The sequence below is a fragment of the Oncorhynchus tshawytscha genome, linkage group LG20 (assembly GCF_018296145.1).
Source record: "Oncorhynchus tshawytscha isolate Ot180627B linkage group LG20, Otsh_v2.0, whole genome shotgun sequence".
In the NCBI taxonomy this organism is placed as follows: domain Eukaryota; kingdom Metazoa; phylum Chordata; class Actinopteri; order Salmoniformes; family Salmonidae; genus Oncorhynchus; species Oncorhynchus tshawytscha.
The window spans coordinates 41,712,981-41,726,420 of record NC_056448.1 but is presented as its reverse complement, the minus strand read 5'-3'; the positions used below and the strand labels follow the sequence as shown (position 1 = coordinate 41,726,420).

At 40.1% G+C, this 13,440-nt stretch overlaps 1 protein-coding gene across 8 annotated transcripts in view; it reads right to left on the bottom strand.

Moving 5' to 3' along the window:
• Positions 1-3,430: 3,430 nt before the first annotated feature.
• The window catches only part of tpm2 (tropomyosin 2 (beta)), a 33,520-nt gene continuing 23,510 nt past the window's right edge, over positions 3,431-13,440 (bottom strand). For 4 of the 8 annotated variants that reach the window (XM_024381515.2, XM_024381513.2, XM_024381520.2 and 1 more), the window contains 3 exons: positions 13,344-13,406; positions 13,086-13,155; positions 3,431-5,438 (listed from right to left, as the gene is read on the bottom strand). In XM_024381515.2, the coding sequence (XP_024237283.1) occupies positions 5,356-5,438; positions 13,086-13,155; positions 13,344-13,406 (216 nt within the window). In that variant the 3' untranslated portion in view covers positions 3,431-5,355. Of the gene's footprint in view, positions 5,439-9,411; positions 10,063-13,085; positions 13,156-13,343; positions 13,407-13,440 lie in introns of those variants that run through there. The other 4 variants (XM_024381514.2, XM_024381512.2, XM_024381519.2 and 1 more) reach the window with 1 other exon arrangement.

Here is a 13,440-nt window from a genome sequence, read left to right as displayed (position 1 = left end):
CGCTGCAGGATTTTAATCCATGACGGCGTAGTGTGTTACTAATGGTTTTCTTTGAGACTGTGGTCCCAGCTCTCTTCAGGTCATTGACCAGGTCCTGCCGTGTAGTTCTGGGCTGATCCCTCACCTTCCTCATGATTATTGATGCCCCACGAGGTGAGATCTTGCATGGAGCCCCAGACCGAGGGTGATTGACCGTCATCTTGAACTTCTTCCATTTTCTAATAATTGCGCCAACAGTTGTTGCCTTCTCACCAAGCTGCTTGCCTATTGTCCTGTAGCCCATCCCAGCCTTGTACAGGTCTACAATTTTATCCCTGATGTCCTTACACAGCTCTCTGGTCTTGGCCTTTGTGGAGAGGTTGGGGTATGTTTGATTGAGTGTGTGGACAGGTGTCTTTTATACAGGTAACGAGTTCAAACAGGTGCAGTTAATACAGGTAATGACTGGAGAACAGGAGGGATTTTTAAAGAAAAACTAACAGGTCTGTGAGAGCTGGAATTCTTACTGGTTGGTAGGTGATCAAATACTTATGTCATGCAATAAAATGCTAATTAATTACTTAAAAATCATACAATGGGATTTTCTGGATTTTTGTTTTAGATTCCGTCTCTCACAGTTGAAGTGTACCTATGATAAGAAATTACAGACCTCTACATGCTTTGTAAGTAGGAAAACCTGCAAAATCGTCAGTGTATCAAATACTTGTTCTCCCCACTGTATACACACTACCGGTCAAAAGTTGACACACCTACTAGGGTTTCTTTATTTTTATTATTTTCTACATTGTATAATAATAGTGAAGACATCAAAACTATGAAATGGCACATATGGAATCGTGTAGCAACCAACAAAGTGTTCAACAAAATCTTCAAAGTAGCCACCTTTTGCCTTGATGACAGCTTTGCACACTCTTGGCATTCTCTCAACCAGCTTCATGAGGTAGTCACCTGGAATGCATTTCAAATAACAGGTGTGCTTTGTTAAGTTAATTTGTGGAATTTCTTTCCTTAATGCATTTGAGTCAATCAGTTGTGTTGTGACAAGGTAGGGGTGGTATACAGAAGACAGCCCTATTTGGTAAAAAAACAAGTCCATATTATGGCAAGAACAGCTCAAATAAGAAAAGAAAACGACAGTTCATCATTACTTAGACCTGAAAGTCTGTCAATCCGGAAAATGTCTAGAACTTCGAAAGTTTCTTCAAGTGCAGTCGCAAAAACCATTAAGTGCTGAAGAAACGGGTTCTCATGAGGAACGTCACAAAAAAGACCCAGAGTTACCTCTGCCGCAGAGGATAAGTTCATTAGAGTTACCAGCCTCAGAAATTGCAGCACAAATAAATGCTTTACAGAGTTCCCGTAACAGACACATCTCAACATCAACTGTTCAGAGGAGACTGTGTGAATCAGGCTTTCATGGTCATATTGTTGCAAAGAAACCACTACTAAAGGACACCAATAAGAAGAAGATACTTGCTTGGGCCAAGAAACATGAGCGATGGACATTAGACTGGTGGAAATCTGTCGTTTGGTCTGATGAGTCCAACTTTGAGATTTTGGGTTCCAACCGCTGTGTCTTTGTGAGACACAGAGTAGGTGAACAGATGATCTCTGCATGTGTGGTTCCCACCGTGATGCATGGAGGAGGAGGGGTACTTTGCTGGTGACGATTTATTTAGAATTCAAGGCACACTTAACCAGCATGGCTACCAAAGCATTCTGCAGCAATATGCCATCCCATCTGGTTTGCGCTTAGTGGTACTATAATTTGCTTTTCAACAGTACAATGACCCAGAACACACCTCCAGGCTGTGTAAGGGCTATTTGACCAAGGAAAGTGATGGAGTGCTGCATCAGATGACCTGGCTTCCACAATCACCCAACCTCAACCCAATTGATATGGTTTGGGGTGAGTTGGACCACAGAGTGAAGGAAAAGGAGCCAACAAGTGCTCAGCATTTGTGGGAAGTCCTTCAAGACTGTTGGAAAAGCACTCCAGGTGAAGCTGGTTGAGAGAATGCCAAGGGTGTGCAAAGCTGTCATTTAGGCAAAGGGTGGCTACTTTGAAGAATCTAAAATGTTTTGATTTGTTTCACACTTCTTTGGTTACTACATGATTCCATGTGTTATTCCATCATTTTGATGTCTTCACTATTATTCTACAATGTAAAAATAAAGAAAAACCCTTGAATGGTACTGTAAGTCAATGGGGTGACATGTCAATGATTTAAGAGGGTTTTGATGATTTTAAATAGTTTTACTGTCCAGATCCGTCTACACTTGTAATAATATCCAGACACCGTGTGGGCATGGTCAGGAAGATCTGATCACAATGAGTCTTTTAATCATCTTAAAAATGTGGGCACAATCAGAATGTGGACAAGATCAGAACAAAGGACGCATTTTAGCACCAGGTATAAACAGGGCTTATGTCATACCATATGGGCAACTGGCAACCCTCTGAAGTCGGTTACAATGCAAAACCGCAGTCAGGTCAAGATGACGCGTACGCAGATTAGTTTCCCGGAGATGGTTTCTAACAGTTTGTGCAGAAATTCTTTGGTTGTGCAAACCCACAGTTTCATCAGCTGTCCGGTGGCTGGTCTCAGAAAATCCCACAGGTGAAGGAGCCGGATGTGGAGGTCCTGGGCTGGCGTGGTTACACGTGGTCTGCGGTTGTGAGGCCAGATGGACGTACTGCCAAATTCTCTAAAATGACATTGGAGGTGGCTTATGGTAGAGAAATTAACATTAAATTCTCTGGTGGATATTCCTGCAGTCAGCATGCCAATTGCACACTCAAAACATGTGGCATTGTGTTGTGTAACAAAACTGAACATTTTAGAGTGGTCTTTTGTCCCCAGCACAAGGTGCACCTGTGTAATGACCATGCTGTTTAATCAGCTTCTTGATATGCCACACCTGTCAGGTGGATGGATTGTTTTGGCAACAGAGAAATGCTCACAAACAGGGATGTCAACATTTGTGAAGTAAGCCTTTTGTGAGAATGCTTTTTTTTTGTGGGTGGGGTGATCTTTAAATTCAGCTCATGAAACATGGGACCAACACTTTACATGTTGCATATATATTTTTGTTCAGCATCTGTGACAAAGGTTAAATGTACAACCTTGTTAGACATTTCTGCCATGATTGTTTGCACATCATGCTTTGGCAATATCATGGGTCAAACTTGATCTGAAGCTGCCATCCTGTTGCTGCAGAAACATGACAAAAGCAGTTACAACAAAACGTCAATGGGTCACTTCTACTAAATGGTAAAGTGGTAGCCAGCATCATTCAAAGAAACCAAAAAAAGTTGTCTTGATCAGTTCACCATACCATTGTAAACAAACTAAAGTATAAGCATTGAGACTGTTGCACTGTAAAATCTGGTTTAAGGAAATACTAGAAGAAATGTACAAAACAACCATTTATTTTGCTGGCCATTTTTTAATCATCTTAAGAGCTTATACAGTTGATTCATTGCATAGGATACATACATGAGTAATAAACCTTAATACAATTATTTTAATACCTCCAGAATATTGAATAATTCCCCCCAATTAAAACCTTCAGACCGATAAGCATTCTGACTAGTCTGAAGTATTGACACAGGTGCATTAAGATATTACATGAGCTTGAAATCAACCAAACAAGTTTACAGCTGTAGGGTAGTTCCACAAAATGAGTCCCTTTTGCATCCCTTTCATATTTGAAGTAGAAATGTTACACCAATATTGGATTTTTAAAAGCCTGCCATATTAATACAACATGGTGGATGGATTATAGACATGGACAATTCATTAGATTTTTATATATCAATAAAAGAGTTAGTGCCAACATTCAGCATTTTGACATGTCCCTCTGCAATCGAGACTTCTCAGATTTTAACTCACTTAACCTCAAAAGTAAATTTGGCTGTTTTGACAATGTCAATTTGGAAGATTATCTATTTCATGTGATTTGTGAGTCATTGCAAGGTAAAACACTTAAACATGTCCCTCATTTTAAGGTCAATCCTGTAACCTGAACCGAACTTTTGTTTTATTATGGCAAATATTTAATATCCCCCCCCCCAAAAAGAAACATTTAACATCTAATAATCAAATCAGTGTAAAAGCAGGTGAGCTGGTTCTACTCTTTCTGGCCATTTTGTGGTGTTTTGTGGGGGGAAAACATTGGGTTGAGCACAGGGCCAGCCCTGGTTGAGCAAGTAGTTAGTTACACTACTCAAAAAGAGACTGGTTTCGTGGAACCACCATGTAACAGTTAAACCTGGCCAATTATTGAGAGGGTGTTTAAAAAATTAAGAGACGTTTCAGATTCTAACAACTATGGGCATTCTCAAAAATCTTTGTCAAGGGAAAAAAAAAAAGGCAAGTGATTAGAATACAAGAGGTACCACATCATCATGATTAGAATACAAGAGGTACCACATCATCATGATTAGAATACATGAGGTACCACATCATCATGATTAGAATACAAGAGGTACCACATCATCATGATTAGAATACCAAAATCATCTCTAATATTAAGACTACTTTCCAACCCCCCCAAAAAGGTCACTACAATCATTTTGAAAATTCAAAAACTTTGTCAAAAGAATCCTGTGTCAAAATTAAATGTCCCCCATTGTATTTAGTTTGTATTACATTATTTGATACCTTTGCTAGTCATTTTGAACCATATAAACTAACCTAGATGTACATTTAACAAACTGCTATCCTAAATAGTCCAAATATTAAAATGTGAACGCTAGTATTTTTCCCTGTTTGGGTCAGTTCTACTCCAATACTATACTCTATTAATTAAAACAATGAGTGGCACATCTTACCCATCAGTAAGTCAAGAATATGTTTACCATTTATTTGTTTTGAAGGTTTACAAAAACTTTATATTTTGGATTTAAAAAAAAAAGAGTTTGAGGTAACAGAGTTTAAAGAGTAAAGCAAATGCAATTTCACTTCAAGGAGGCCTCAGAGGTCAGATTAGAAAAGAGATGTCAACTTTAAGACTTGAATCGCATGCTAAATACAAACAGCAACCTCGATAGCATTCAACTCTATGCTGTTCTGCTGTTATACTGAACCATGTTAACTTCTGTAGCCAGCATGCGTTTGCCATTAACTAGCATGTGTGCAAGAGACCCTCATTAACTAAACGGAATGCCTTGTTCGTAAGCCTTTACTACTATTAAAGCCAAGTGAAGACTGTCCTGTTCCCAAAGGGGCAAGTCAACTAAAGGATTTGGTCAAGTGTGTATCAATGAGCATTATGAAAGCTTTGTGTTTTTTAAATTTTCGCCTGTGTTTTAGGCCTCTTGTTCATGGGCCCAGACAGACAGAGCTCTCTTTATAGATTGTTGAGCTCCAGGAGGGTTTGGTCCAGCGTTTGGTGCATGTCTAGGTTCTCTTCTTTAGCCGTAGCCAGTTTCTCTGATGACAGGAAAACAAAAGAACAGGTGAGCACCCCAACAAGCAATCTCTGTTGGCTCAGGAATAGGACAATGACATAAAAAAAAGTGAACAGTACTATCTAACAACGTGATTCAAAAGCATACTGTATTTTACACATTTATATACCAAGTGTGTTCGCGTAAAATTGCAGTAATATGTTTGTGCCAGTTAAAACATCGAAAGTGGTCACTAAGAAGCACAGGTGGACAATACAAACAGAGTAAGGCTGTTGAAAAGATCCATGTTATATATAATTGAAGCAAGAATTAAAAACTTTCCTGGTCAGCCAATCTAGATGAAAACAAAAAAAACGAACATGAACTTTTGTTTTTAATTCTTCGTTCAGACGTCTTCTACATGTTGGTGAGCTACCATAGCAAGTGCCTTCCCAGACCCAAGGAGAGGACAGTGCTCCTTGTGTGCACAGAATGTCAGGTGAGGTTTCAATTTCAGTGTGTACAAAGGAGCGTTTCCAGAGGACAGCAGATGCTTTCTGCTTGTCACACCACTCAATGGGCCAGGTGGTGAGGGAAGCTAAAACGTGAAGATACTTGGTGCAATGTGAAGATACTTGGCGCAATGAAAGTAATGCTAGCCAATACAAGGAGGCTAAAGATTTATATTTAGCCCAGCTAACTTGTGGAAAGTCATGAGGTAAATGTAGCACAACTTGGAATTAGCCAAGATCACTATAGCACACCATGCAAAATAGTGAAGTTACTTAGGGAATCTTAACAGGGGAAACACCCAAAGAAATCCATGTAAACGAATGGGTGTGGATATAATATGGGGTAACTTTTAGCGAAGCCAAGTGTAGAGAGACTTTAAACCCAGAAATGTAATACTGCACCCAGAGTGTATACTTAGTGTGTATAAGTACTATAATACTTAATGATAAAACAAAATGTTTCATCACAGTAAACTACAAACTCTACATTCAAAGAAATACACGAGCCTGTGTAGTTTCAAGCCCGTGTGTGATGCTTAACAAAGTTTACATATCGTTGACTTTGGATAGATACATGTAAGAGAGTCTGAGCAATAGCAAAACATTTGTGAAATCAAAAAATGTATAGCATTCACCAGATACGAGGCAGATTTCATATATACACACTTTTTGTTGTTGTTGGCTATACCATTATCTATAGATGTCAGTCTACAGGCTTTAGAGTATATAGGCAGGACGGCATACAAACAATCTGAAGTTTTGCAGAAACTGTCCTATGCAAACTTGGGTATTTCTTTTGAATAAATAATCCTGTAAACCATTATTCCAGATAAATGCTAATTAAGCTTTGAAAACTTCAGGTGTGGGATGGTGTCCAGTCTAAAGCGCTCCATTATACTCCCCCGTGTCTTAGCAGTGGAACTCTCAATGTGCAGCCAGTGAGTATCCTCAAGTTTGTGGAAAACTAACTTTCCTAATTCTGAAAAACTTGGAACCAAATTTCATACAAAAAAGGTTACAGTTTGTTTGTTTGTTTGTGTTTGTGTGTGTGTGTGTGTGTGTGTGTGTGTGGGGGGGGGGGGGGGATTACTGTACCTGTACCCTACCAGTACCCAAATTACACACACAACATTCCAAGTTTGGGGAACACTCAATTCCCTTGATGAATTTTAACAGATTTTCGATGTATTAAATGTTTCATATGATCGGTCAATTACCTGAATGTCATGTTTGCAAATTACTTCAATGTTATGACTTGAATTTTCATGAATTGACTCTACCCTTAATGACGGCATACTGAACAATGTACAACCAGTGCCTTCTAAAAGGGGGTATGAGAAATCGGGTCCAAGTTTACTCAGAGACAAGTGCATATTGGAAGAGTGGGATAGTGGAAGGAAGTTTGCCGAAGCTTCCGTCTCAGACTCAGCTGTTAAATTGGTTCAGAACAACCCTCAGTTCGTTACTGAGGATACGGTTGTTCTCCACCTCCTTGTGATAACGTTCTGTGGTGCCAGAAGAGTCAATGAAAGCCAGTGTGAAGATACAGAGAGAGAAAGAGGGAGAGAAAGAGGGAAGGGTTAAAAGGTCACAGGTTAGTGCAATAAAGGTCACAGGGCAATGAAAGACAAGAAAAAATAACTGCCGAAAGTTGCTTTTTTCATCTGACAGAGGTAGAATCAGCACCTATAGCAATTACAGCTCACTTGACAATGCTTGAAATGTCTTGAATTGAACACAATCATTGCAAGACATTAAAAGGAAAGTTTGTTTCATTAGTCCATTGTTGACATAGTCCCAAAATGTTTCGCTTGTCAGCAATCAAGTTATGTAATTATCAAAATACAATGCAAAACCCAGCGATGACTTCTGTACTTAGAAAAAAATTATATGAATTGATGATGAAAGTTATATAAATCTTAACTTGATTGCTGACAAGCAAAACATGTTGGGACTCAATAATGGACTAATGAAACAAATACCAAAATGTTTGGGTGTAATTTTCCTTTAAGCAACTATAGCAGGAAGCAATACATATTCATATTGCTGGGGTCAGGGGATAAGAAAGGGAGGTAAAAGAGACACAGCAAATCCCTTTAAGATTCTCCAAAGTACTGAGCCGCAGGTTTCTTTAGACAGGATAATTCTCACTTTAAAACTAAATATCCTGTTCCCTTAATCATTAAAGAGATTGGTTCAACTGGGAGTGGTTGGAAATCAGAGGGATTGTTCAGAACTGCACCTCTTTTGGTCAGATTTAGTTTGATGCCTTGTGTCAGGCTTGGTCAGATTTAGTTTGATGCCTTGTGTCAGGCTTGGTCAGATTTAGTTTGATGCCTTGTGTCAGGCTTGGTCAGATTTAGTTTGATGCCTTGTGTCAGGCTTGGTCAGATTTAGTTTGATGCCTTGTGTCAGGCTTGGTCAGATTTAGTTTGATGCCTTGTGTCAGGCTTGGTCAGATTTAGTTTGATGCCTTGTGTCAGGCTTGGTCAGATTTAGTTTGATGCCTTGTGTCAGGCTTGGTCAGATTTAGTTTGATGCCTTGTGTCAGATTTAGTTTGATGCTTGGTCAGATTTTAGTTTGATGCCTTGTGTCATGCTTGGTCAGATTTAGTTTGATGCCTTGTGTCATGCTTGGTCAGATTTAGTTTGATGCCTTGTGTCAGGCTTGGTCAGATTTAGTTTGATGCCTTGTGTCAGGCTTGGTCAGATTTAGTTTGATGCCTTGTGTCAGGCTTGGTCAGATTTAGTTTGATGCCTTGTGTCAGGCTTGGTCAGATTTAGTTTGATGCCTTGTGTCAGGCTTGGTCAGATTTAGTTTGATGCCTTGTGGCTTGGTCAGGCTTGGTCAGATTTAGTTTGATGCCTTGTGTCAGGCTTGGTCAGATTTAGTTTGATGCTTTGTGTCAGGCTTGGTCAGATTTAGTTTGATGCCTTGTGTCAGGCTTGGTCAGATTTAGTTTGATGCCTTGTGTCAGGCTTGGTCAGATTTAGTTTGATGCCTTGGTCAGATTTAGTTTGATGCAGGCTTGGTCAGATTTAGTTTGATGCCTTGTGTCAGGCTTGGTCAGATTTAGTTTGATGCCTTGTGTCAGGCTTGGTCAGATTTAGTTTGATGCCTTGTGTCAGGCTTGGTCAGAAAATTACAGAAATGTTAACATGGATAATACAGTGTGGTGGGAACAGTACTGAATTGAGATTCACTCACACCGATTCCCTTGTATCGTAAAATAAGTAATTCACCGAATGACTTGTGTATCTCCATCATAATATTTTATGATTCAATTGAATATGAATCCTGAATATTTAAAATTCTCAATAAAAACGGTAAAGGTAGTCAGAAAATGTAGGCTATATTAAATGTAGTTAATAAACACTATGTACCCCGAGTATAGTCTGGTATGGCAAATTGTGGATTCTAATCGTCGGGACAAAACCTCCTAAACTTTATTAGGTGATTATGATGAGAAACCAAAAGGCTGATAATGACAGTAGAAAGCAGGAGCGGTTTCAGGACATTTATTACAGAGAAAGGGAAAACAGGGGACAAGTATATATCTCAATACAGAAGACCAAACCTAACCCAGATCTTTGGAGAGGTATGGACACCGTGCCAGACAACACGACTGGGTGTGGGTTTTCCTATATACATCTATAGAAATGTAAGAGGATCACTGAACAATGCTGACACCTGACAACAGTAGGGAGCGGAACTAAAAGGGGGAATGGGTTTGACGGGGATAGGGGGGGGGGCAATCTGCCTGGGGCCAAATTTATATCCCTTGGTATTTTGAATCGGCAAGTCTTGTAAACTTAGATACGACCACATTTTTTTCAAATTCGCCATACAAATTTCGTAACCAAGGGTATTGCGAGAGATCACAGTTCTGTCTGAAAAGTTGTGGAATGAAAAAAAGGACAGAAAGGAAGTGGAGGAAGTCTGAACCCCAGGGGTGCCAGATGAAGGTGGAGAGTGTCAGAGGAGGAGGGGGATGTCTGAACCCCAGGGGTGCCAGATGAATGAAGGTGGAGTGTCAGAGGAGGAGGAGGAGGAAGAGTGATGAGGGAGTGTCTAGAGAGTAGTCATGTCGTTGAGAGCCAGGTCAAGCTCCTCACTGAGGGCTTTACCCTTCAGCTTCTGAGCGTACACCTCGTCTGGAGGGAGGGATGGACACAGAGGACAGAAAGATGGACAGACACACAAGATGGAAACAGAACAAGAAAAAGTTGAAGAAAAGAAAAGTCAGATAACTGAAATCTTAACTTCAAAAAGGATTATGTACATCTAAAGAAATTATAATAAAATGCAAAATCCAAAATAACATCTCCACCAAATTCCTTCAGCAGTAGCAATCTGACAATCAAATACTTTACAAAAATTCTAGATTTGTAAAAAATTAACCAAATTCCAAAAATGTTAGAATATTAATAAAGTTGTGTATCTTTAACACAGAATCAAAGTTAACACAACGCACTCTAGTTTAAAAAATCAACTAAAACTCATCCTTCAGGAAAAGACAAATCCACTCAAGGTTATCAGGGTCATGCAGCATCAAAAGCCATGTTCCAATTCAAATTCCTCAAACAAAACACCAGATAACACCAACTGAACAGCCATGCTCCACTTCAAACTAGGGATGTGACAAATGGATTTAATTTTCAAATTTTTAAAATCTTAACATTTAAAATAAGTTTTACGTTAAAACGATATGAAACACTGCATAAAATTCCAGGTGAGTTTACAATGCAGCAACGGGTCTCACGGTGGTGTGTCTCTTTCCGATGGTTAAGCACCTGTACCACCATTACTGAGCCTCAGTTCCATCTGGCAAAGTTTGCATTTCCTTCTCATTTAACTTCTAAAATTATTGCTCCAAAATAATTGATTCCTCGACTCCTTGCAAGTCGAGTGTCAAGATTAGATTTCAATAGGAATCAACTCCTAAGATTCAGTATTCTTGGAACGGACGAGATTGCTTAGTTGCCGTACTTCTGATAACACAAAAACCAGGCAGGCAGGTCGGCCACCAGGCAGTCAGAACCGTGCACTAGGCCAAGGTTTCCCGCACTGTGTTCTGGGGCCACACCCCCCTGGGTGCACATTTTGTTTTTTGCCCTAGCACTACACAGCAAATTCAAATAACCACCATCATCATCATCAAGACTTGATTATTTGAATCAGCTGTGTAGTGCTAGGAAAAAAAACGTGCACTCAGGGGGGCCCCAGGACCAAGTTGGGGAAACCATGCACTAGGCTTATCTATCGGCAATCAAAAGATGTCTCGCAATGGAATACTGTAAATCGTAATTTCTTGGCTTGCAATGTCTCGCAACTTCCAAGCAGGGCCTATCATCAATGAATAGGCTAGGATATGCTACACGCAACAGACCGAAGACTGAACACACACTGGCATCATTAGCGACGAGATAGAGCAGGGGTGTAATCACTAGTCCAAACAGTAACTAAAACCAGAGTTTCTACTGGACAAGTAGGTCCATCACAATTTTGTTTGCTTCCCTTTAAGAAACATTTTGCAACATAAATGGGTGTAATGAATACACCCCAGACAGGCCAGCTCGAGGGAGAGAGAGCTGAGGGGGAAGGCAGAAGAAAACAAAACAAAATTCACCAAAGTAGCCTAAAGTTCACTTCTTCCTCTGGTTCTCTTTAAATTCCACAACTTCCCCCAAGCTGAGATTCTAACTTTGGGAGGGGGGAAATCCCAATTTTGTTTAAAAGTTAAGTCACATCAATAATTCAAACTCCTTGAATAACACACCAGATAACACCTACTGAACAGCCTTGTTCCACTTCAAACTCCTTGAACACCACACCAGATTACACCTATTCACACATGACATTTCCAAAGTCTGCCAAAACGCAACAAGACATCAAGCTCTCCGCAACAAGCACATTCTCATTGCTAAATAACCACCAATTTGATTGAGTAACTGTGGATGAATCGACAAAACCCTTACGTAAATAAGAAATAAGGCAAAACCTTGGAAGAATCCAACTTGCTTGTAGTCCAAGTACTACAACTCAAATCTAACCTTTCTTATAGGATCTAATCGATCACTCAAACTGATCAATATGAGAAGGCAACACCAAGGGCTCCCGAGTGGCGCAGCGGTCTAAGGCATTACATCTCAGTGCTAGAGGCGTCACTACAGACCCTGGTTCAATTGCAGGCTGTATCACAACCGGCCGTGATTGGGAGTCCCATAGGGCGGCGCACAATTGGCCCAGCGTCGTCCGGGTTATGAGGCAGTCATTGTAAATAAGAATTTGTTCTTAACTGACTTGTCTAGTTAAATAAAGGTTAAATAATTATAATAATAACCAGACAGGAAAAGCAATCGAAAGTGAAGCTGTGGCTCCACAGTTAGGCTGCAATCAAACAGGCCAAACTCTGATCTTTTGCCCAATTATTGGCAAAGGAGCTGATCTGATTGGTCAAAAGACCGGCTACTGGAAAAAGTTCCAAATTATAGGCTGCCTGTGTAAACGCAGCCTTACTACAGGCAGACTATTATTCTTCAGAGCTAAAGGCTCAGAATCTACACATTTGTCTATCTGGCACAATCATATGGAATGCCCATCGTTGATTTCAACTGCAATCTGTTCTAATTAGATCCCTGGACAACAGAGCCAGGTTAATGGGGGTTAATATACCAATTCATTGGTTAATCTATTAAACCCATATTAAAAAATCCATTCACATCGGCGCTCCTCTGTTTCTAACGGTACTCAAAGTTGGAAGGTAAATTGTAAATAACTATCTACAATGCTGCTCGACTATTAAGAGTCTTTATTAATGATTGAAACATACATGTATGTTACCTAATGCTATAATACACTACTAACAAGTCATGCGAGGGTACCCAACAGGCTTCAGTGTTACAACTCATGGTTATAGGGGCAAACCTTTCTGTTAGTGAAACGTCTGTGACGCTATCACAAAGGAAACATAAGAGTGAGTCCAAATGGCGGCACCCCCCCCATGGGGCGCTGGTCAAACGAAGTGCACTATACAGGGATTAGGGTGCCAAATTAGGGTGCCATTTGGGATTCAGTTAAAGTGAATGGGTCACTGAAAATGCAGTTAGTGACATCAGCTCCTGGGAACTCCAAGAGGTGTTAATGGATGTGAATGAAAGGCGCGTTGAAAACATACCTTCCAAATCATCAATGGTTTTCTCCAGCTTAGCCACAGACCTCTCTGCAAACTCAGCACGGGTCTCAGCCTGGGGGTGGTGGGGGGGGGGAGCATCTGAGCACAATGCTTTTCAAATACATTTTTTTCCAAGCACCAAATTACATACGTAATATCTTGGTTAACATTAGGTTGCATAAGAGTGGGAGGAAGATAAGAGGCTTTAAGATACCATTTGAACAACCATTCATACTTAAATATTAGATATGGTGACCCTACCTCTTTAAGTTTGTCGGTAAGAACTTTGATTTCCTCTTCATATTTGTCCTCCTTTTGTGAGTACTAGAAGTGAAATAATGGAGATTCACATTAGCAC